Here is a 21,814-nt window from a genome sequence, read left to right on the forward strand (position 1 = left end):
CCCAACAACATGATAAAGGGGTAGGTATATCTGTCCTAAGCTATTTATTTACAAAAAATATATATATGTCATAGCTCACACGCAGATCTCCAAAGCCATCTAATAGCCCCCGAGTGTTGCCCATAACTACCTACCTGCCTCCAAGTAGAAAATAAGACAACATCTCCCCCAAACCACAGGGTATAATTCCTCCATAGGAGGTGTGGGTGAGAGCAGCACCAAGAACATAAATGATCTAGAATAAGGGATGGGGCATTAAAAGATTACACCCTCAGCATGGTCTGCTGAAGATGGGCATTATGGGTGGGTTTCAAGTTTGTCCTCTCCACAAATCAGTCCTTGAATCCCTGGATACTGCAGAGAATTCGCTTCTGATGTCCAGCCTGTGTTATTCCCATCTGCTTCAGGTCCCTGGAGAGTTGAAAGAGCAGAAAGGCAATTTTCTGAAACCAAGCCACAAAGAGCCTCTTGCCTGGTAGTCAATTCTAAACCCTGCTCCCTGGTATCCACACATCCCCTCCCCACTACCAATCCTTGCTCACTCAGTAGTCAGCTCCAGCACGCACTCCATAGTGTCTAGCCCTGCAGATCTGAAGTGCAGTATGTAGCGTTTCATGCGGATGGATTCAAGCCACTCAGAGACGCTTCTGTATGGGATCCCATCTGAGCCACTTACACTTGGTAGCCGAAGGGTAACACTAAGAGAGAGGGATATAGTTATCATGCTTGTGGGGATTCTGTGGCCTGTCTGCCTTCCCTTTAAAAAAAATTTTTTTTAAACCGTTGCCTTCTGGCTTAGAATCAATACTGTGTATTGGTTCCAAGGCAGAAGGGCAGTAAGGGCTAGGCAATAGGGGTTAAGTGACTTGCCCAGGGTCACACAGCTGGGAAGTGTCTGAAGTCACATTTGAACACAGGACCTCTTGTCTCTAAGCCTGGATCTCAATCCACTGAGCCACCTAACTCCCTCCTGCCTTTGCTTTGTTAACCATTCTTTAACTAGCTCTCAACTGTATGCTTATGGAAAAACCATAATAGTGTTAGATTAGACCCCAGCTTTCCATCTTCCTCCCTAGCAAGATCACATGTGTGAGTGGGTGAATGTTCGTGTGAGTATGTTCAGGCTATGCTGACTACAGAAATGGCAAAATGTGCAACCAAACTACAAATCTGGATAATCTTTAACATGCTGTGTCACAATCCTGCCAACTCTCAATTGAGAAAAAGATCATGTACTCTTCCCGCCCCTAAAGGCAGCCAGTTTTTACTGGGTGGAAACCATTGGAGTAGGGGGAGGGAAGCAGATACAGGCTGACCCATAAAACCTGCAAACAACTATTCTTGTGCCTAGGATGCAGGTAGCAGGAAATTCGAAGTCAAGTGTTCTTGACTTCTGGTGTGGCCACTTGGCTCTGGAATAGTGACAGTACTATCAATGGTGTTATTTGAAAGGCTGACTTATGGAAAAGATGATACATATTTTGCTTGACCCCAGGGCAGAAGTTAGAGGAAGGCGGGTTGACTCAATACAAAGAAAAGTTTTGTAACAATGAAGACTTGCTTTAAAAGGGCAATGGTCTACCTGGGAAGATCGAGCATTCCCCAAAACTAGATAGGCTTAAGCAGAGGCTGGATGAACATTCTTTGGGATGATGCCAAGTGTTTAGATCAGATGGTTTCTAAGATCTTCCAGTTTTTTGATTCTATGATTCTAATTTCTACTTATTTCTATCCCTACTGACACCCATATTTCATATGATGGGCTTTCCTGGACTGTTAGCTAGAGCCAAAAGTCATTAGGACATCAAGCTTGCCAGGAAAAGGATGAACATATTCCAAAAAGATAGACAAGCAGTCCCCAACTCATGAACAGGGTGTATTCCAAGAGTTTGTTTGTACATTGCTTGTTTGGAAAATGTTTCCCTAGAAACAGTGTTAAAGGGTGGCCAAGCTTCCAGGATAGCATACAAACGTGTATTTAACCCATAGCACAGCTGAGTGATATATTACAGACCGTAATCCACACTTATATTTCTGTAGGAAAAAGGCCCCGCAGGCAGATGAACAATCATTTGGTGTGGCTATTTGCATGTCGGGGATATTGGGATTCAGAACCTGGTCAGAAATCTTTAAGATACAGGCTACTGTTGCTTTTTATGGATGATCAAAAACTATTTTTACCTCAAACTTCAAAAAAGATTTCTTTCTATTTATCTGTAAGGTTTGTGTCTTTTCCCTCTCACCAGTGTAGACAGTACTGAACTCTGATCTAATCTCCAAAATAATGTAGTTGGACTAGAGGGTTTGAGGTCCCTTCTAGCACCACCTATCTATGATCCCCCTTAGTATATGGTAGTAAATATTGTCTTCTGCTGGACTGGCCAGCTTTATCAACCCTGGCCCTTTCCCTTGCGTAGTTACCGAGGGTCAAAGTTGGCAATGGTTCTCAGTGTATGGGGGCTGTCGAGCAGCTGTTCTAGCTGTGTTTGAAGCTGTCGGAATCGAGGCCTGCAGGTTCGATCATAAGCCCAGCAGCATTTCATGAGATCATACAAAGGGGCAGGGCAATCAACGGGAGGAGGTAGACGATAGCCATCTTCAATGCTCTTCATCACCTGAGGTGGAATAGAGGAAGATGAAACATGGTGGTAGAAAGGCAAGAGATTCTTGAAGAAGTAGATAGAAGGTAATGAAAAGAAAAAAGAATAAGACAGCACAGGGAGAAGAAAGACCCAAAAGAAGGGAAGGAGGAAAAAAGAAGGGAGATGAGATAAAGAGGCCCAAAGGAGAAAAAGGGCATTTTGGTGGGAAGATAAGGGAGACGAGAGACATAGGATGAAGGGAAGGAATATAGAATATAGAGAAAAAAGAGACAGACAGATGGATATTGACTGGGAATGGGCACAGGGTTGTCCTGGGCTTACCTCCTGGTTGCTCATGTCCCCATATGGCTTATCCCCAAAGCTTAGCACCTCCCACATCACAACCCCAAAGCTCCACACATCACTGGCTGAGGTAAAGACTCGATGGGCAATGGCTTCTGGGGCTGTCCAACGGATTGGGATCTTCCCTCCCTAGAACAGGAAGGAGATACAAAGGTAATAATAAAAGTAATTATATGGAATTTTAAGGTTTGCAAAGCACTTCACATGATCTCATTTGATCCTCAGAACATCTCTATAAAGTAGGTGCTATTATCTCTACTCTATATGAAGAAACAGGCAAAAGGATGAAATTAGTTAAGTGATTGGCCCAGGATATTAAGTATCTGAGGCAGAATTTAAACTCAGGTCTTCCTGACTCCAATTCTAGCACTACTTTTTTTTTTTTTTAAACCCTTACCTTCCGAGGAATTAATAGGTTCCAAGGCAGAAGAGTTGTAAGGGCTAGGCAATGGGGGTTAAGTGACTTGCCCAAGGTCACACAGCTGGGAAGTGTCTGAGGCCAGATTTGAACTTAGGACCTCCCATCTCTAGGGCTGGTTTGCAATCCACTGAGCTACGAAGCTGCCCCCTCCTCCACCCCCAATTCTAGCACTCTTAAGAAAATGGAGAGGACTGAAAACTATTGTATGTGCTGGGGAAGAGCTGGAGAAACAGTTATCTGACCTGGGTTTCATAAGTGCCATCACGGTCATTATCCAGCAATCGGGTCAGGCCAAAGTCAGATACCTTGCAGCACAGGTCCTGGCTCACAAGGATGTTTCTGGCAGCCAGGTCTCGATGAACATACCTATGGTCACTCAGGTGGCTCATACCAGAGGCAATACCTTGCAGCATGGAGACCAGTTGTCCAGGGGCAAGTTGTTCTTCCTGTGCCTGATATAGTAGGATAGAAGGGAAATAAGCATTTATTAGAACAAATCTACTATGTGCCAAGCATTATGCTAAGCACTTTATAAATGAGTCGTCTTTTCCTTCCAAGGAGCTTGGAATACCACCTAGAAAGTCTTTTTTTTTTAACTCCTCCTTCTTTCATCTCTCCCCATTAACCCCTCCTTATTAAAGAAACAAAACAACAAAACCCTTACTTTCCATCTTAGAATCAATACTGTGTATTGGCTCCAAGGCAGAAGAGTGGTAAGGGCTAGGCAATGGGGGTAACTTGCCCAGTAACTTGCCCAGGGTCACACAGCTAAGGATTATCTGAGGTCATATTTGAACCCAGGACCTCCCATCCAGAGGCCTGGCTCAATCCACCAAGACACCTTGCTGGCCCCCTTACTAACCCTTAGGGTTGCCTTCAAATGCTTCCAGTTCACATCCATCCAGCAGGGATGATGACAAGGCTGACTTTCATTCCCACTCCCTCCTTCCATATCCCAGTTGATTCAATCCCCCTCACCCTTAAGAAGGCATCCAGGGCCCCATTCTCCATAAACTCTGTGATGATCATAATGGGCTTCCCTGGAACACAGAAAGAAGATCTAAGGTGGCTTCACTCACATAATAGATCCTAGAATTTCAGTCTAGCACTCAGGGTTCCCATTGGCTACTACATGCTAATCTAATCACAAAAGATCTCCGGAATCCCACATCCATTAAATTTTTTTTACCATTGTTAGTGACTTTACCCAATCCTCTCCTCCAGTTTAGGGACAATACCTTTTCTGTTCCCATATTCCATTACCTCCCATCCCCACCCCAATACTCTTGGTGATAAAATCCTGATGCCTGTCAATCTCCCAAATCCCCTTCTTCCATACTCTTGGTGATCACGCCCTCCAGGTGCAAGATGTGTTGGTGATTAAACTGGCTCATGATAGTGGCTTCTCGAAGGAAATTCCACCAATGACCATCTGGAGATGAGGCTTTCAGAGTCTTGATGGCCACTGTGAAACAGTCATGGCTGGGGATTCTCAAGATCCCTCGATACACTTCCCCAAACTCTCCTGGAGATGGGGAGGAAGAAGAGAGGCAGAACATTATGGGTAGTCTCAGATAACATGTTTGCCATCTACTATGGTAACTATCAGGGAGCCAGGTAGTACAGTAGATAGAGTGATGGGCAGATTCCCTTTCCTGAGTTCAAATCTGACCTCAGACACACTATAGCTGTGTGACCCTGGGCAAGTCATTTAACCTTGTTTGCCTCATTTTCCTCATCTATAAAACAGGGATAATATCACCTATTTCACAGGATTATTCTAAAGATCAACTGAAGTCCAAGTCCATGCAAGACTGCATATAATGACCCATTTTTGGGGATGTATTGATTGGCTTTGCTGAATATATTCTTCTTTTCCATTTTTTTAAATTTTGGGGGAGCAGTGAGGACACAAAAGATATTTTGGTGATATAAAAAAACCAAAAGATTAATCAAATCTCCTCTCTCACATTCCCTATTATCTGAAAAAGAACCAAATTATTTAAAAATTCATGGCAAGTCTTTTCAATAGGCCTTTATACACCCATAGACACATATACATATACCCACATACCACGTGTGCACACATGCATACACGCACACTTGGGTGCCTCACCTCTACTACTTAAATGCATATTTACTTGCTTGCTGATACATAAAAATATATATACCTAATATATAAGCAATAAATTTCATGTTAGAATGTGTATATATATATATGTGCATATATATATATATACACAAAACATGTATATGTTTACTGACATCCCACATTCCTTTAAGAATGCAGAAAAAAGAGATAAATGGCTCTTTAAAACATTTTCTGACTGTATGCCTCTGGACAAATCTCTCTGAACTTCAGTTTACTTAACTGTAAAATGAGGATAACAACATCTAATTAATAGTGTTATTGTGAGGGTGAAATAAAATTATATGTAAAGCACTTTGCAAATCTTAAAGGATTATACAAATATTATTGTTTTGTCAAATATTGTTGTTGATTATTTTTATTCAAATGAAAAAACACTGACCACTTGGTACAATGGAAAAGGTGCTGGATTTAGAATCAGATGGTCTGGTTCTAAATCTCAACTCTCCCCCTTACTTACTTATGGCTTTGCACAAATCATTGGCTCTCCATAGGTCTCAGTTTCTTTATTTGTGAAAAAATGAGGGGATTGGACAAATGGCTGCTGAGATTCCTCCTAGTATGAAGTCTGTGATCTGTGACTGAACCTTCTTTGTGCTCAAGTGTGATTAGTCAATAGGTATAACTATCTGTATTCAGATCCTTCCCTAAGTGCACTGAGGGGCAATGGGACAGGGTGGGGAGACAGAAAACTTCACCTGCTTTACAATGCTACTCCCTAACAAGGTGACAAGATAAGTGTGTATGACTGGATTTAGAGAGCTCTACTTTTCACAATTTGGGAAAAATTTAAATCATGGCATTTATGTAGTGCCCACTATGTGCCAGGTCTTTTGCAAAGCACCTAAGAAATTTCATTGTATTTGATCTTCCAAAAACCCTGGGAAGTAGGTGTTATTGTTATCCCATTTTGACTGTTGAGGAGACCAAAGTAGACAAAGATTAGGAGACTTGCCCTACAGTCACACAGCTAGCAAATGTCCAAGTCTGAGTTTGAACTCAGGTCTCCTTGACTCCAGGGCTATCATTCTATCCATTGTACCACCTAATTATAGATTTGAAATCAGTGGACCCTTTTAAATGGTCTTCACTGCCAGATGATTCCTTAATAGAGGTGTCACTATAGTCCTTTCTATGGTTTGGTTACTGTTTTCCCTCAAGGAGAATGGACTCCAAGCTTATTTGTGCCAAAAGGATTCATTCTGAGAAAGAGGGTATTAGATCCCTGAAGTGAACATTCCCATCCTTTGAGAGGGGAGAGCAAAGGCAGGATGGCTTGGTGCTGTCAGGGGTAGATAGTGTAGAGACACACCAGTATGTGTGTGTCTGTGTTTGTTGAGAGAGAACTGAGGATGAGTGGGAAGGGATGGATGTTCAGAGGTAGTGATATCTGATGGATAAGCTAGAGGTAGAGATGGGGTATGCCAGAGCTCACCTTCCCCTATGACTGTGTCAACAGTCAGCCAGGTTGGGTCGAGCTCTCGAGCGAAGTCCAAGGCACCTTGTGCAGGATCCTCATATGCCTGTAGGTCTACATAGGGCTTCAGCCAGAGCTTGTCCTCTGGGATAAGAATGAGGAGGGGTCAGCTAGAGATTCTTAATAGGGAGCGGGGTTAGAGAATCAATTACAGACTCCTGATTTATGCCTCTTCTACCCTCTCCCCTACTACCAAGACTCTCTCCAAATCATCCCTTCCTGGTTTAGGGGTGAGGGAAGTTCAGTTCAATCTCTGGTATCTTGCTCATTGTCCTCTCCCTTCCTACCACCATTCTCTGATGTCTTCTATTCCTGAGAAATATGGGGGTGGAATAGCAAAAGAACCCAAGGTCATCTCTCTCAACCCCATCATTTGAAGTAAGTTACCCAATTTCCCTCTATTTGCCAAATTCCTTGCCTTCTCCTCTAGTTTCCACTGCCCAAACCATCTTCAGTGCTCACACCTCCTCCATGTTCCCTCTCACAATAGCCTGTACTCCCTGGTTGCTCTCAGCAGCTCCATGGGTCATTATGTCAACTCTCTCCTTGCTTTCTTAAGAGGGGGCTGGAGGCTGGATCTCTAATGAGGTGACTGGGATAAGGTCCATCTGTCTCAGCTTGATGTTCCCAAGTCCTATTCCTCTCCCTGCAAGCATACATTCCCAACCTATAAACTTTGACCCAGAGTATAGCTGGGTTGGGGAAGGGTGCCTGGAGATTGGGTTGGGCTGATGGAAAGTGTGTTTGTGTGACTGAACCTGGTGGGGTGGAGGGTGCAAAAGAGGTAACAACTAATAGATAATTACACTAGAGCTACACCAGGGCTTTTAGCAAAAGATTAATTAAGTTAAACTTAATTAAGTACCAAAACTTGAAAGCCCCAGAGACAATCTCAAGCCTCAGAAGCCCTGTTTCCTTAATACCTTTTTCTATCCTTAATCATTGTCCCCAACATATTTATTGCCTCATATGACATCAGAGTCCCTTGTCACTGCTCCCCACTACTGACTCACCACGATCCCCACCATCAGAAGGACACTCTCGCTGCCTTTTTTGCTTTTGAGTTCTCCTCCTACATTATATGGGAAAGAAAAAGTTCATCAGAGTCCTTCATATCATCTCCTACCCCCATTCAGGTCTATTCTCTTGAAAGGGAGAGAGGGAGAGGGAGAAGGAGAGGGGGAAAGAGAGAGAGAAGGAAGGGGAGGGAGAGGGAGAAGAGGAGAGAAAGAGAGAGGAAGGGAGGAGGAGGGGGATAGAGGGAGGGAGGAAGGGAAGGAGAGGGAGAGAGAGAGGGAAGAAAGGAGAGAAGGAGGGGGAGAGAGGGAGGGAAAGAGAGAATAGAGAGTAGAGAGAGTAGAAAGAGTATTTTCTCACCTGAGTTAATTTACTAGAAGTAGAATGAGTGAGGGGGCCTGGAGTAAGCATTTAGGATCAGGACTGGAATGCGGAAGCCATGAGTGAGAAGGGCAGTGGTCACTGGTGAGGGGATCTGTATTGCTCATACCTTTTACTGAAGATGAAGAATCCAAGGATCAGAGCCAACGCCAGCATCAGGCCAAAAACAACAGCCACGATCTCTCCCCCAGACAGGCCCTTAAATACTGAGGACAAATGAACTGAGATAAAGCATGTTGGATCTTGAAACCCCATGGAGTCAAGGAGGTTAGGAGGGAAAGACTAGATTAATGAATGGAGATCATTCAATAGGGTATTGCTGGTGTGGTTATGGGGTCAATCCCAGAGAATTTGAGAGTTGGAAAGGAACTTCATGGCCATTTCATCAAATTCATATTCATGGAAGTAGGGAGGGGAGTCTAGGGAGGGATCACTTAATGGTGGTGGTGGGCCCAGTGGCTGCTGTGTAAGATCATTTTCTGGGAGCCTCAGTGTACGTATTGGGGAGGGTTGGTCATTAGGGTCTGATATTTGTGTGTGAGGTTGTTTGCAAGGGTTCTATGTAGTCATATAGGGATAATTCACTGAGAAAAGTATGCTGTGTGTGTGTGTGTGTGTGTGTGTGTGTGTGTTCACTTCAGAGCTGATATCCATGTGATGTCCCTGAAACTGCTGTTTATGGAGATGGGAGAAGAGTACATGCAAGTAGAGGAATGGTACATCTCTGAGGGATGGATGGATGTGGTCCCTTGTTGTAGAGGTGGCTGGTAAGTTTGTTCAGGGATAGTTCATTCAATAAGGAGGCTAATTAATCTATAGGGTATCACTCATAGGGGCCAGTGCATAAAATTCTGGACCCTGAATCAGGAAGTTTGACTCCTGTATTAAATATAGACCAGCAGCCATTGTTTTTCAGTTGTTTTTTAGACATGTCTGATGCGAAGTGAACTCATTTGGTGTTTTCTTGGCAAAGATACTGGAGTGGTTTGATATTTCCTTCTCCAGTTCATTTTACTGGCAAGGAAACTGAGGAAAATGAGGTTAAGTGAGTTGCCCAGAGTCACACAGCTAGTGAGCATCTGAGGCTAGATTTGAACTTGGGTCTTCCTGATTCTAGGAGACAGCTAGATAGTGCAGTGGATAGAATAGTGGGGAATCAGGAAGAGTTCAAATCTAGCCTCAGATACTTTTTACCTATGTGACCATGGGCAAGTCGCTTAACTTCTGAATGCCTGACAGAAGGATCCACTGAAAAAGGAAATGGTAAATTCTCCAGTGTCCATGCCAAGAAAACCCCATGGATGACTATGGTCCATGGGGTCATGAAGAGTCACACTTACTGACTCCAGGCCCTGAGCTCTAGCCACCACACCACCTAGCTGCCCACATACTAGCTACATGACTCAACCTATCTCATTTCTTCATCTGTAGAACAGAAATTTATAGCCCCTTTGTAATGGGGCTATCATAAAGATCAAATCTCAAAGTACTGTACACATCCTAGCTTTGATTATGTCCAAGAGATTGTTCATTGGAAAACTGGAGCATGTGTGAGTTGTGTGAAAGTACTAATTCCCTGGCGGTGGGGTGGAGGGGGGGAGAAGAGCTGGTATAAATTTTTTGAGAAGATCTTGTTAGACAGAATGACTGTGTGTGTGTAGAGAAGCCTCTCTTGTGTGTGTGGGAGCACTCACAGCATGGTCTGATGGTGTGTGGTCTCTAACTAGGGAGCTGCTGGCTGCAGGTGCGGTGGGAGATTTGTGTGTGTTCTTAGAAGGGTCATTCATGGACGAGAGGGTGGCATCTGTGTGTGGGCAAAGATCACTCACACAAAGGCTGGGGCGTGTGTACAGGTGCATAGGGGTCACTGGGAGAACTGCATATGCATGTGTGGGGGAAGGTGAGGGTCTCACTGGGAGGGTGAGACCAGCGCAGTTGGGCTCCGAGGATTGATTACTCACGAGGAGGGCTGGTCCGAAACTCATGATCAGGAGAGTAGGGTCCAGGACCCAGAGGAGTTAGTGTTCGGACTCGCACCACGTAGGTAGTGTCAGGCTGTAGCTCTGTCAGCAACGCTCTGGGCTCTGGCACCATCTGGTATCTCTCTTCCTTCTATGTGGTGGGATGGGCTTTGGTGATTATAAGGAAAAGGTGAGGAAGGGCTTTGTGAGGAGGCATCAGTGAGGAGGAAGTGGTAAAGATATTGTCATCTGGGAATGTTTTACTTGGTGAAGGAATACAATTGATTTGGGCTTCCCACCCTGGACTCAGGATGTGGCTGGGGATGGATTTGGGGGGATAGGGTCTGACCTGGTTCAGAACATGCAACTCATAGCTCAGGTTGACTCCAGGGCTGCGAGGTTGTGAGCCTGCCCAGGAGAGCTCAAGGCGTCGGGGCCCTCTCTTCACCAGGCTCAAGGATAAGCCGGACAGTGGTTCTGAATATGGTTAAGAGTCAGGATTAGTAAACCACTGGATCAGGAAACAAAGGAGCAGCCATTGGATTAGTCAGCTACTGTGAAAGTAGTTAAAGTCAGGATGCTGGCATGGGGAGAGCCCAACACGGGACTTTAGATTTCTCCTCCATCACTTTTTCTTGCCCCTTGATGGTCTACAGCACTCCTCCCTCATCTGTCTTTCCCAAGCACTGCTCTGGTGGTCCCCTTTCCAGAAGTCCTCACCTGCATGTCCAATGCTAAGGCTGAGCATAGCGCTGGGAGAACCAGATGGGTCCAGGTCAGATACTCCATTTTTGGCTTCAACACGAAAGGTGTAGTTGGCATAGGGTTCAAGGCCATTGATTTGAAGGGCAGGCAGTGTGAGTCCCTTGGTGCCAGGGGAGAAGTGCACAGCTGCCCCACAAGGCTGACATAGTCCCTCATCTGGGGCTATTCCCTGACACTGTGCACACTCCACATTGTAGATCACATCTCGACGTCCTCCTGAATCCTTGGGTGGCTTCCATTGCAGAGAGAGTTGAGTCCCCGAAAGAGAGAAGCTGATGTTTTGAGGGGCTGAGGGAGGACCTATTGGAAAGTATATAAAACTAGATGGCAGAAATTCTCAATATTAGGTCACTTCTACCAGTGAGATTCTTTGAGGCATAAAATTCACAGCTGAATCCCTTGTGGATTAAGAGGTTTTCTGAAGAGAATGGACTGGGGAATCTATGATGAAATTCTGTTTGGTATGCCAGGGTCACGTCCAGTTGGTTTAGGGGAAGATGGTATATTTACCTGATTGTTTTGGAGGGGGGAGAACCACTGGCAGTGCACCCCTTTATGTAATCTGGGACCCTTCCCTCCCTAGTCACCCAGGACACCCACCCCACTCACGTGTGCATGCTACCTGGGGCCCTTCCCCAGGAGTTCTGTAGTGGCCACTCACACAGGTGCAGATTGTAGCCCCCACAGACTTAGCTGTGCTGTGGGGAGGGCACTTGAGGCAGCTGGGGGTATCCATCTCAGAGCGGTAGAAATTGACAGGGCAGGCTAAAAAGGGAGAATGGAAAGACATCAACTTTCTTGATCAAATATTTCACTTTCGTAACATTAGAACAACTATTCTTTTTAGGAACCACGCTGATCCAATATTACTCTTCCAAAAGGATCTGTACCATAGAATCACAGATCTAGAGCTGGAAAGCATTTGAAAAGCATCTTTGGCCTCTTGATTTTACAGATTTAAAAATTGAGGCCTGGGGAGGTCAAAAAACTCGTCCAAGGTGACACAGGTAGGTATGTGTCAGAGGAAGGATTTGAATCCGGGTTCTCCAACTCCAAAGCCATTCTTTTATCCACTGTACCAGTCTGTGTCCAAACTCCTGATTCAAGGGCCTCTAAAACATGAACCCATTTCATTAGTCCAGAAGTATCTTCTGTTATTCTCTACCAAGTACCTTCCATTCAAGGTAGGCCAGTGCCTGTCCAACACCAAAGGTTCATTTTCCTTTTTCCTTTGCCTCTTTCCATTAGAATGGGAGCTCCTTGAGGGCAGGGACTATTTTCTGTCTTTCTTTGCATGCCAGAGCTTGGTATAGTGCCTGGTACATAGTGGGTGCTAAATAATTTCTTGCTGACTTGACTTTCTCCTTCTTGGAATGAATTTCTCCTCTTCTCTTCCTATCCAAATTCTACCCATCCTCTAGGGTCTAGTTCAAGTCCTTTCCTTTCCAAAAGGCATTCCCAGGTTAAATTCAGGCCCAGGGGTTTACTCCCTCATTTTTAATTCTATCAGCTCTGATGTGAAGCTCCTGGAGAAGAATGAATTTATGTTTCAAATACAACTCTTTAAGGACAAAACTTTTCAGAAATGTATACTGATATGTGACTTGGTGCCCTAGAGGAAGTTAAATAAAGGATAAAAAGAGATGGACGTATATCCCTTCTAATTTTGATGTGACTATAGAAGAAACCTAGCTGCAGGTAAAGATTGTGCTCCTGAACAGTTAGTTATGTATGAAGCACATTTCATCAGTCTGTTTTTATTTTCGTAAAGAGTAAATACTAATTTCAGAGCCAGATTGGACTTTGTAAGGTGATCTCAAAGTCCATTATTCTGACTAGTTGGCATGTCATGATGTTATAATTTCTTAAATATACCTTATCCCTCAACAAGCAGTGGAATAGGTAACTGTTAACAGGGTATGATTTGGACATCACTGATAATTCCCTTTTCCACCTGAGGCCCCCAATTTTACCATCAGTTTTTATTCCTTTTGCTGAAGCCTTTGATTTAGGTTCATATGAAAACAGCCTGAGGAGGACTAAGTTGCTTTCAGTTATTTATATCAGAATATGAGTTTTGAGGCAGCTAAGAGATGGATAGAACACTGGCCCTTGAGTTAGAAAGACCTGTCAAGCCCAATCTCAGATACTTACTTGCTGTGTGAACCTGGGCAAGTCATTTAATTCCATCTGTCTTAAGTTTTGACTTCTGAAAAATGGGGATAACAAGAGCACCTATCTTCCAGAGTTGTTATAAGGTGAAAAAAGTCAGATAATGTTTATAAAGTATTTTGCAAACTTGAAAGTGATATATAAATGTTAGCAATCACAATACCTACTCTACCCTGCTCCCCACAACACCCCCCAAACAACTGATCTCTAAAATGTGAAAAAGAGAGGGTATAAGAGCACTATATATATATATATGCACATAGATACATATATATATGCACATAGATACATACACACACGCACATATATATATATGAGCACTATATATGATGTAAGGGGCATGGCAGGGGGTGGGAATGGTGAAAAGTAAAACCAAATAGGGAAAAGGAAATAAATTTGGGAAGCTGAATATGCCTGAAACTCAAGTGCCCATTTCCTAGTTTTTGCCTCAAAATGAACAAGATCTTGGAGGTTGTAGTCATCTTGGAAAGGGTGAGTCTGGAGCACCTGAAAGTCACTAGACATTGTCTTGAATAGGCTAGTGACAAGTGAAAATCTGTGCTTCAGAAGATTATTACAGTGTGGTAGAGCATATAGGAAAGCCTGGAAGGGGGAAGATTCTGGAAGCAGGGAGACTAGTTAACAGCGTACTGCCATGGTTCAAGAGGGGTTAAGGCTTCAGTTTGGAAGGACAGTGGCAAAAGAGGTTCTATTAACAACTGATTTGTAGTGGAAGTATGAAGGAATGAAGCATGAGTCTATATAATGGATGAGGGACCAGACAGAATCCGGAACACTTTGGTTTGAATCATGTCTTATACACATATTAGCAGGTGACCAAGAGCAAGTCACTTAACCTGACTCTCAGTTTCTTTATCTAAAAGATGGAAATAATAGCACCTACTTTACAGGGTTATGAAAATCAAATACAATTTTTTATGTATGTGTATATATATGTACATCTCTAATATATGTATATATATATGCAAACACTTATCTTTGCAAACCTTAAAGTGCTATATATATGTGAACTACTGTTACTGTCATCATAACACTTCAGGGTAGGTAGAGGTTTGTTTTTTTTTTTTTAAACCCTTACCTTCCGTCTTGGAGTCAATACTGTGTACTGGCTCCAAGGCAGAAGAGTGGTAAGGGCTAGGCAATGGGGGTCAAGTGACTTGCCCAGGGTCACACAGCTAGGAAGTGGCTGAGGCCAGATTTGAACCTAGGACCTCCTGTCTCTAGGCCTGGCTCTTAATCCATTGAGCTACCCAGCTGCCCCCTAGGTAGAGGTTTTTTTTAAACCCTTATTAAGTATTGGTTCCAAGGCACAAGAGCAGAAGGGCTAGGACCTTGGGGTTAAGTGACCTGCCCGGGGTCACATAACTAGGAAGTGTCTGAGCCCAGATTTGAATGTAGGACAGCTCTAGGCTTGGCTCTTTATCCACTGAGCCACCTAGCTACCCCATGGGGGAGGCAGAGTTTTGACATGCCGGTTCCCATCCCTAAATTATAGAGAACTGAGTGGCTAAACCTAAAGCTGAAAATGAAGGTTAGTTCAGCAGTCAGTACTTATTTGTGCCCCCCTCTCTCATACAGCCCCCATGATTCCAGTCTGGCCCTGTGCACCCCCTTACCCCCATCCCCATCCACACCCTAGGTTACAGGACAGGGAGAATAATGATGCAGAAAATGGAAATAATTAACAGTGATAAGAGTGGAGCAAGTAAGATAGGATGAAGACAGTGGATTGATATTTAGGTAGCTCTTTTAAGGTTTGTGAAGTCTTTTGCAAATAGGGCTGGAGAAAGGAAGAGGAATAGGGATATGGGAGAGATGAGTAGAAAAAATTAAGTTCAGGAGTGATGAGAGGCAGTCAAGCAGCATAATAGATAGAGAGTCACGCCTGGGGTCAGGAGGACCTGGGTTCAAATTTGGCCTTAGATATTTCCTAGCTATGAGACCTCGGACAAGTCACTTAACCCTCATTACTTAGCCCTTGTTGCTCTTCTGTCTTAGAATTGATACTAAGACAAGGTAAGGGTTTAGAGAAAATGGTAAGAGGTGATAAGGGTGGTGATCAAAGGCAGAGAAGATGGAATCCTGCAGTACAAAATTGGAAAGGCTGATGAGAATTCTTGTCCTGTCCTCCCTCCCCAACCATGAACTCTCACCCAGGTGCTCTTCTCTTCCCATGCCCTTACCAGCACATTGTTCGACACCATTCTCCTCCTTGACCTCCTGATAGCCTGGGTTGCAGTAACATCTACCCACGGGTACCAGCCATTCTCCATCAGTGCTACAGTGCATTCGAGGGGCAACCGAGGGGCCAGGGGCATACTGGGCATGAGGCAGGCAGGTCCCTGCCACCTCCACCAAACCCATCGACTTTGGAAGGGTGTCAGGGAAGTGTGCTAGCTTATGCACAATCTCAGCACAACGCTGGTAGAATACACGAACAGCCACCAGGGCCACACAAGCTCCTGGGTTGTGAAAAGCAAGGTAAAGGCCACGACGAGTCAGGTGGCCCAGCAGGCATCGCTCCACATTTAGCCGCACGGCACCAGTTGCCAGGTCCCGTATGGTAAAACTCTGGTCTGCAGCCACTGTCGTCACCTGGGGAGACAAGAGAATTGAGTGCTAGAGCCACTAGAGTATGGACTCCCCCTCCTTCATGATTTTCCTCTCCTTGGCAGTAAGGGTTGTTTCAAGAGATCAGGCTGGTCAAAGGGCTGAACTAGGGATGGACATGGTGGGGCAACAGCACCTTTTGGAAGAGGGGTCGGCGAAGCTGGATGCCCACATCATGATCACTTTCCATGTAGAAGAGGTTGAATGTCTCCTTGCAGCCCTGTGGTCCTGACCCTCCCGGGAAACTCTTGCAGTCTCGAACAGTAAACTGAAGCTCCACATGAACTCGAGAAGCTGCCTCCCCCCGGTAGATCCAATTGGAGCGAAGCCAGTGTTCTGTGTCACCCCCAGCCAGCATTGGACAGTCCTGGTACATGTACATTGGCGTTCCATTCAACATCTGTTGCACTTCACTCCACTGGATGGAGAGAAATTGTGTCAGTGTGCCCTTAACCCTCCCTCCCACTCCCTTTCTGAAGAATCACTCCTCTCATTCTATTATCTTTACTCCAGGCAGCAAGATACATCCCTGCTTTAGGGTAGCCCCCCAAAGCTTCAGGACAGAATATCTAAGGCTCATGGCCACTGGTTCTCCCTCACAACTCTGTCCCACTGAAGAAAGGGCAACCAAAGCAGGGCTTCTTTGGTCCTCGTCTGCACAGCTCCCACTTTATCTAGAGCTCTCAAGTATACCCAGTTCATGGCTCAAGTTCGAGTTTACTCCTGGTATTTCAAGGCTGTGCAGACATTGGGAGTTATAAAGAAGATGCAATCTTCATAGGTAAAAGGACACTTAATAATTGTCTGTCATTGGGATCGCCTAATATTTGATGAGTTTGTTTTTCAGCTTTAGGAAATTGGCCACATGGAATTTTGTAGCTGGGCTTGGTAAATTGAGTCTAGATATAGATATGTGTGTGCATGTAGATGTACGCATAACTACATCTAAAAAGCTACTTACTAGTGGTGGAAGGACTGTCAATGGCCGAAGAGAAGTAGAATCTCTCTACCTGCTACCAAAGTTACTTTAGGCATGACTAAGCCTATGGAACTCCAGGGACTTAGAAAGTCTAGGGGAGAAAGGTAAAGTGCCAGGACCTAAGCTGGGGGGTGGAGTGTTATAGGTGAAGTCAAGCAAGCCAGCAGTTGGCATAGAAGTGGGGGGTGACCATAGTCAGATTGCCACGGCCTCAGCTGGTGCTTGCAAAGACATTCGGTCTTAACTGTAACCTGTCCTCCCTCTGTTTCAGCAGCGACAAAACAGGAGATGGGGCAGACAAACAGATGTTCTACACCAGCAATAAGAATCCTTTATTAATAGGCTAAGTAGTCAGTGTCCCAAGTGCATCCTGGGAAGCCAGGTGGTTGGCTGCTGGTTATTTTGACTGACTTTTGTATCTGGGGTGAGGGGTGTGTGGGATGGACAAACTGAAGGAGGAATCACTGACTCTTCTCCTTGATCTTCTACCCACTGCTGCTCTGTTAAACTGAACAGCCTACTTCTTTTCAGTTAAGGATAATTAGTTGCTAGTGAAAGAATTAGTTGGGGTTGGGAATGGGGGTGAGGTTGGGAGGGGGTGGGAGTTCAAGGGACCAGTGGGAACCAGCAGGTGGGCCCATAGCCATAGTTGTGGGGTGATTAGCTGTTTTATGGGATAAGGCGCCTATTAGGGCACGTCTAGTTCAGGATTTCCTAAGCAGCCCCTCCTGGAGGATACATTATAGTTTAGTCTATTAACTCTAATTACAGGCCACACTGTGGGAGAGCAGAAAGAGTGGAGCCAGGACCCTAAAAAGCAGAGGAAAAGGGAACAGCAAACCCAGAAGGAATAGTCTAGCACCTAAGAAACTAGAGAGGGTGGCTGCCATAAAACAAAACCCTCATCGATGAAGCTCAAAGCAGGGAAAGGCCCTCAGCAAGAACCCCAGAGCTTTAACTAGCTGGAATATCTCCCTTGCTTGCTGGTTTCACTCTTCAGTCATCCTGGGAGAACAGACAAAATTCTCACACTCAGCCTCTCCTGCCTACAGGGCCTCTCAAGATTCTCTAAACCCTTTTGGGGGGAGATCCTGCTTCCCCTGATGACTGGGTATAGAGGAATATGTACCTGGAACATGCATGACACCCCCGGGATAGCAAGATGAAGGGTTTAAAGACTCCTGATGGACAGGATGGCAGCAACAGTCAAGAGTTTGGAAGTAGGGAAGAAAACGTCATAGATTTTACTTTTTATGAGGGAGAGTAGCTGTGACAGCAGCTGGATTTCCCTCCCCAATTTCCTTTAAAATTCTTAGTGATCATCTCCTGTTGTCAAATCCACTCCTCTTGGGATCACCCCCCACCCCCCATTTAGGGAAAACAGGAAAGGGGAGGAGCCAACCTAAGCTAGGTTATTTAGACATTCTCCATGGGGAAAAGTCAGGCCCCCCCATTTCACCCCACTCACTAGGCTCTGACTCAGCCTCCGCTCCACCCCCTCACCCCCCCCCCCTGCCCCCAACACACACCCGACAACTGCCTCCCTGGGAGACACTTCCAGTTTTTCCTGCTCTTTTCTTCTCTTCCCCCACCCACCTGCCTGTCCCATTTCCCACTGGCCTAGAACCCTCCCTAGTCCTGCAAGCCCTTCTGGCTCCTCGTACTCACCCCAGTCTCTGGTGGGTCCAATAGCCAGCCCAGTTCTCCTTGTGCAGTGCTGGTGTCTAGCAGAGTTACTGGGGGGCAGAGAGGGATGTCAGACCATCTTGGGGAAGAGACCAGCTCGAGGATGCTTCCTTTCTCCCCTCCACCCTTGCCCCCCACTCTCATTAAACCAGCTTTTGTTAATCTCTAAAAAACTTTTTGAGCAAAACACATTCTAGCAACAAGGGGTATGCAAGCCTGTGAAACACATGTTGCAGGGACACTTAGAGGGTTTAGAAGAAGGAAGGATAAATACTTAGAAAGGGCTAGAATGCCGGACCCTCTGCTGAGTTCATGGCCAGAAGAATCTGGGGGTGGAGATTCTCGGTCTACTGGATGACAGACAGGATAAATAACCCTTGCCCCCAGGGGACAGTCCATTTAGACAGAGTGTAAAGGCTTATAGAAAACAATCTCTTAGGCAAGAAAATAATATCTTTGGGTCTCCGTTTCCTCTTTTGTAACTGGACCAGATCTCTTGATTCCAATTCAAAAATTTATGATTCTATAACCTCTCTCTCCCTCCCAGGGTTGCATCAAGGTGGGCCTCAGTGGCTCTGGCATTCACGGTTAAGAGTGGTCGTAGGGCAGTTTGGTGGAAATGCAGCCCAAAGCCCACAACCCAAGATCGGGAGGGAGGCCTTACTCTCTTTTTTATTGCATCCAATTAAGGTAGTGATGGTGGAGGACGGGAAAGGGTTAAGATCTGTGTTCCCAGGGCAGATGTAACCTGAAGTTTGGACTCCCCCAGAAGCAGAGGGTGGTGGTGATCGGGTTCTCTTCAACCAGTAATACACTAGCAAAGGGGCTCCCTTCAGTCTTTAGCGCCCTCCTGACCTCCACGTCCACCCCGGGGCCTAGTGGTTAGGGGTGCTAGTGAGGGGAGTGACTAATCCCAGCAAATAGCACGGAGGGGTTAAAGAGCAAAGTTTGGCCTGGCAAGTCGAGAGCCTGGACTGTCCTGGGAGGGTGAATGTGTGCCAAGCGGAAGGCATGTGCAAGGTTGCGGGGAGCCCTGCAAGGAATGGAAAGATGGGGAGTGCATAAGCGTGGTGGAGGGAGTGGGGGGAGGAGATGGTCCCTAGGGCCGAGGACTCCTGGGTAAGGGAGAGGGTTGGGGGAAGGGGGAGACTAAGAGGGAAGGAGAGATCTGCAGCGGAGGGGAGTCAGTACCTTCTTTGGCGGGCGCCCCCGGGGGCAGCTGGGCGCAGAGCAGCAGCAGGAGCCCGAGCCCCAGGGGGCAGCGCCGCTGCATGGCGCCGGAGCCGGGACCGGGACCTAGGGCCGGTCACCGGGAGTGGTGGAGCCAGGGAAAGCAGGGCGGGGGCGGAGGGGGCGGCGCCTTGGCAGAGGGCGGGATTTCGAGCCTCACCTGGCTCACCTCCTTAAAGGGACAGTAGTCGAGGCGCAAATGTCCCACTGGAAGATAGCCTATACCTGAATGAAATTGCGGATCCATCCAGTGGGGGTCACGTAGAATTGACTAACTGACACACTTAACCCCCAAATCAGATCAATCCTGAATAGCTTAGATACTAATACAGCCCCAGCTAACGCCGACTTGAAGTATTCTAATAAGCATTTACTTAGGACAATATTTATTAATCAGAAATACTAATAGTTATATTCATTTGTATTAAGGCATGAAATCTGTATTTTGTCCTGAAGTCATAGATCATAAATTTAGAGCTGTATCTATGTATAGGTTGTTTCCCTAGGTGTCCTCTACCTTTGAGGATAGAAACTACTTGCTGCTTTGTATTTATATACCTAGTACCACACATAGCAAGTACATAAGAAATGATTTATCTCACTACCTACCTACTTGCCTGCCTGCCTGCCTATCTCTTTCTCTCCCTCTCCATCTACCCATTCAACCATCCTTCCTTCCTTCCTTCTTTCTTTCTTTTTCTTTCTTTCTTTTTCTTTCTTTCTTTCTTTCTTTCTTTCTTTCTTTCTTTCTTTCTTTCTTTCTTTCTTTCTTTCTTTCTTTCTTTCTTTCTTTCTTTCTTTCTTTCTTTCTTTCTTTCTTTCTTTCTTTCTTTCTTTCTTTCTTTCTTTCTTTCTTTCTTTCTTTCTTTCTTTCTTTCTTTCTTTCTTTCTCCTGTCTCATGCACATTTATTTAGTGTTTTTTATAATTTCATAGTATTTTTATATGCATTTTTTCATTTTATAGAAACATAGCATCTGAATCTCAGAGCTGCTGGAAAGAACTGTCCTATGTAATTATAAGATCAAAGATTTATACTTGGAAGGGATATTAGTCTAATCACTTCATTTTAATGGGAGGTGGGCAGATAGAGGTTAATGACTTGATCAGAGTTGGATGGATGGTAAGCAGCAAAAATGAGAGCAGACTCTTCTGTGATCTCTCTCCATACTGGTGGTTGTCAAACTTGAGAACCTCTTTACACTGTTAAAAATTATTGAAGACATCCCAATCTTTTTGTTAATGTGAATTATATCTCTTGATATTTACCATATTCAAATTATTCAAAATTAAAATATAATTAGTATTATTATGAAAATAGTTTTGATCCCTTAGATTCCTGGAAAGGAACTTGGGGACCCCCAGTGATCCCCATACCACACTGTTAGAACAACTGTACTCCACTTTATGAATGAGGAAATTTAGTCTCAGAATGGCTAAGTGACTTGTAGAAGGTCACACAAGATAGTAGATGGCTGAGCAAGATCCACAATTCTTGTAAGGTGAAATCCAGGGCTTTTTTTTTTTTAAACTATTACTTAGCATTCATTCTGTCTAAGGCTCAATAAATGCCCTCTTTCTTTATCTCTGTCTCTTGGTTTTCCTGGCTTCCTTTGAGACTCAGCTCAAATCTTACCTTCTATAGCAAGCCTTTCCTAGTTGACCCCTTTCTTCATGTCCTCCCTCTCAGCCTCAGTGATTTCTTGCTGAGATTACTCCCATTTAAACTATATATATCTTGTATATACATAATTATTTGTACATTGACTTCCCCATTAGATGATGAACTTTTCGTGTTTTTCCTTTCTTGTTCTCTCATGTCTTTACACAAAGCCTGGCATGTTGTTGTTCGGTCATTTCAGTCATGTCCAACTCCCCATGACTTCATTTGGGGTTTTCTTGGCAAAGATACTGGAGTGGTTTGCTATTTTCTCCTCCAGCACATTTTAGAAATGAGAAACTGAGGCAAACAGGATTAAGTTAATCCTGTCTAAAGCTACC

General features: G+C 44.8%; 1 protein-coding gene across 1 annotated transcript; it reads right to left on the reverse strand.

Annotated features, from left to right (window-relative positions):
• Positions 1-29: 29 nt before the first annotated feature.
• EPHA1 (EPH receptor A1) lies at positions 30-19,954 on the reverse strand. Its single transcript, XM_001362870.5, has 18 exons — positions 19,776-19,954; positions 18,567-18,634; positions 16,056-16,337; positions 15,493-15,904; positions 11,726-11,881; positions 11,072-11,416; positions 10,701-10,828; positions 10,352-10,502; positions 8,500-8,596; positions 8,006-8,064; positions 6,951-7,076; positions 4,706-4,891; positions 4,345-4,406; positions 3,609-3,818; positions 2,925-3,074; positions 2,422-2,615; positions 543-698; positions 30-411 (listed from the first exon to the last, which is right to left on the reverse strand). Exons 1-18 carry the CDS (start codon positions 19,855-19,857, stop codon positions 333-335), a joined length of 2,943 nt encoding a protein of 980 aa, XP_001362907.2. The 5' UTR covers positions 19,858-19,954; the 3' UTR covers positions 30-332.
• Between the last annotated feature and the right edge of the window lie 1,860 nt (positions 19,955-21,814).

Source organism: Monodelphis domestica, chromosome 5 (assembly GCF_027887165.1).
Source record: "Monodelphis domestica isolate mMonDom1 chromosome 5, mMonDom1.pri, whole genome shotgun sequence".
Taxonomy (NCBI): domain Eukaryota; kingdom Metazoa; phylum Chordata; class Mammalia; order Didelphimorphia; family Didelphidae; genus Monodelphis; species Monodelphis domestica.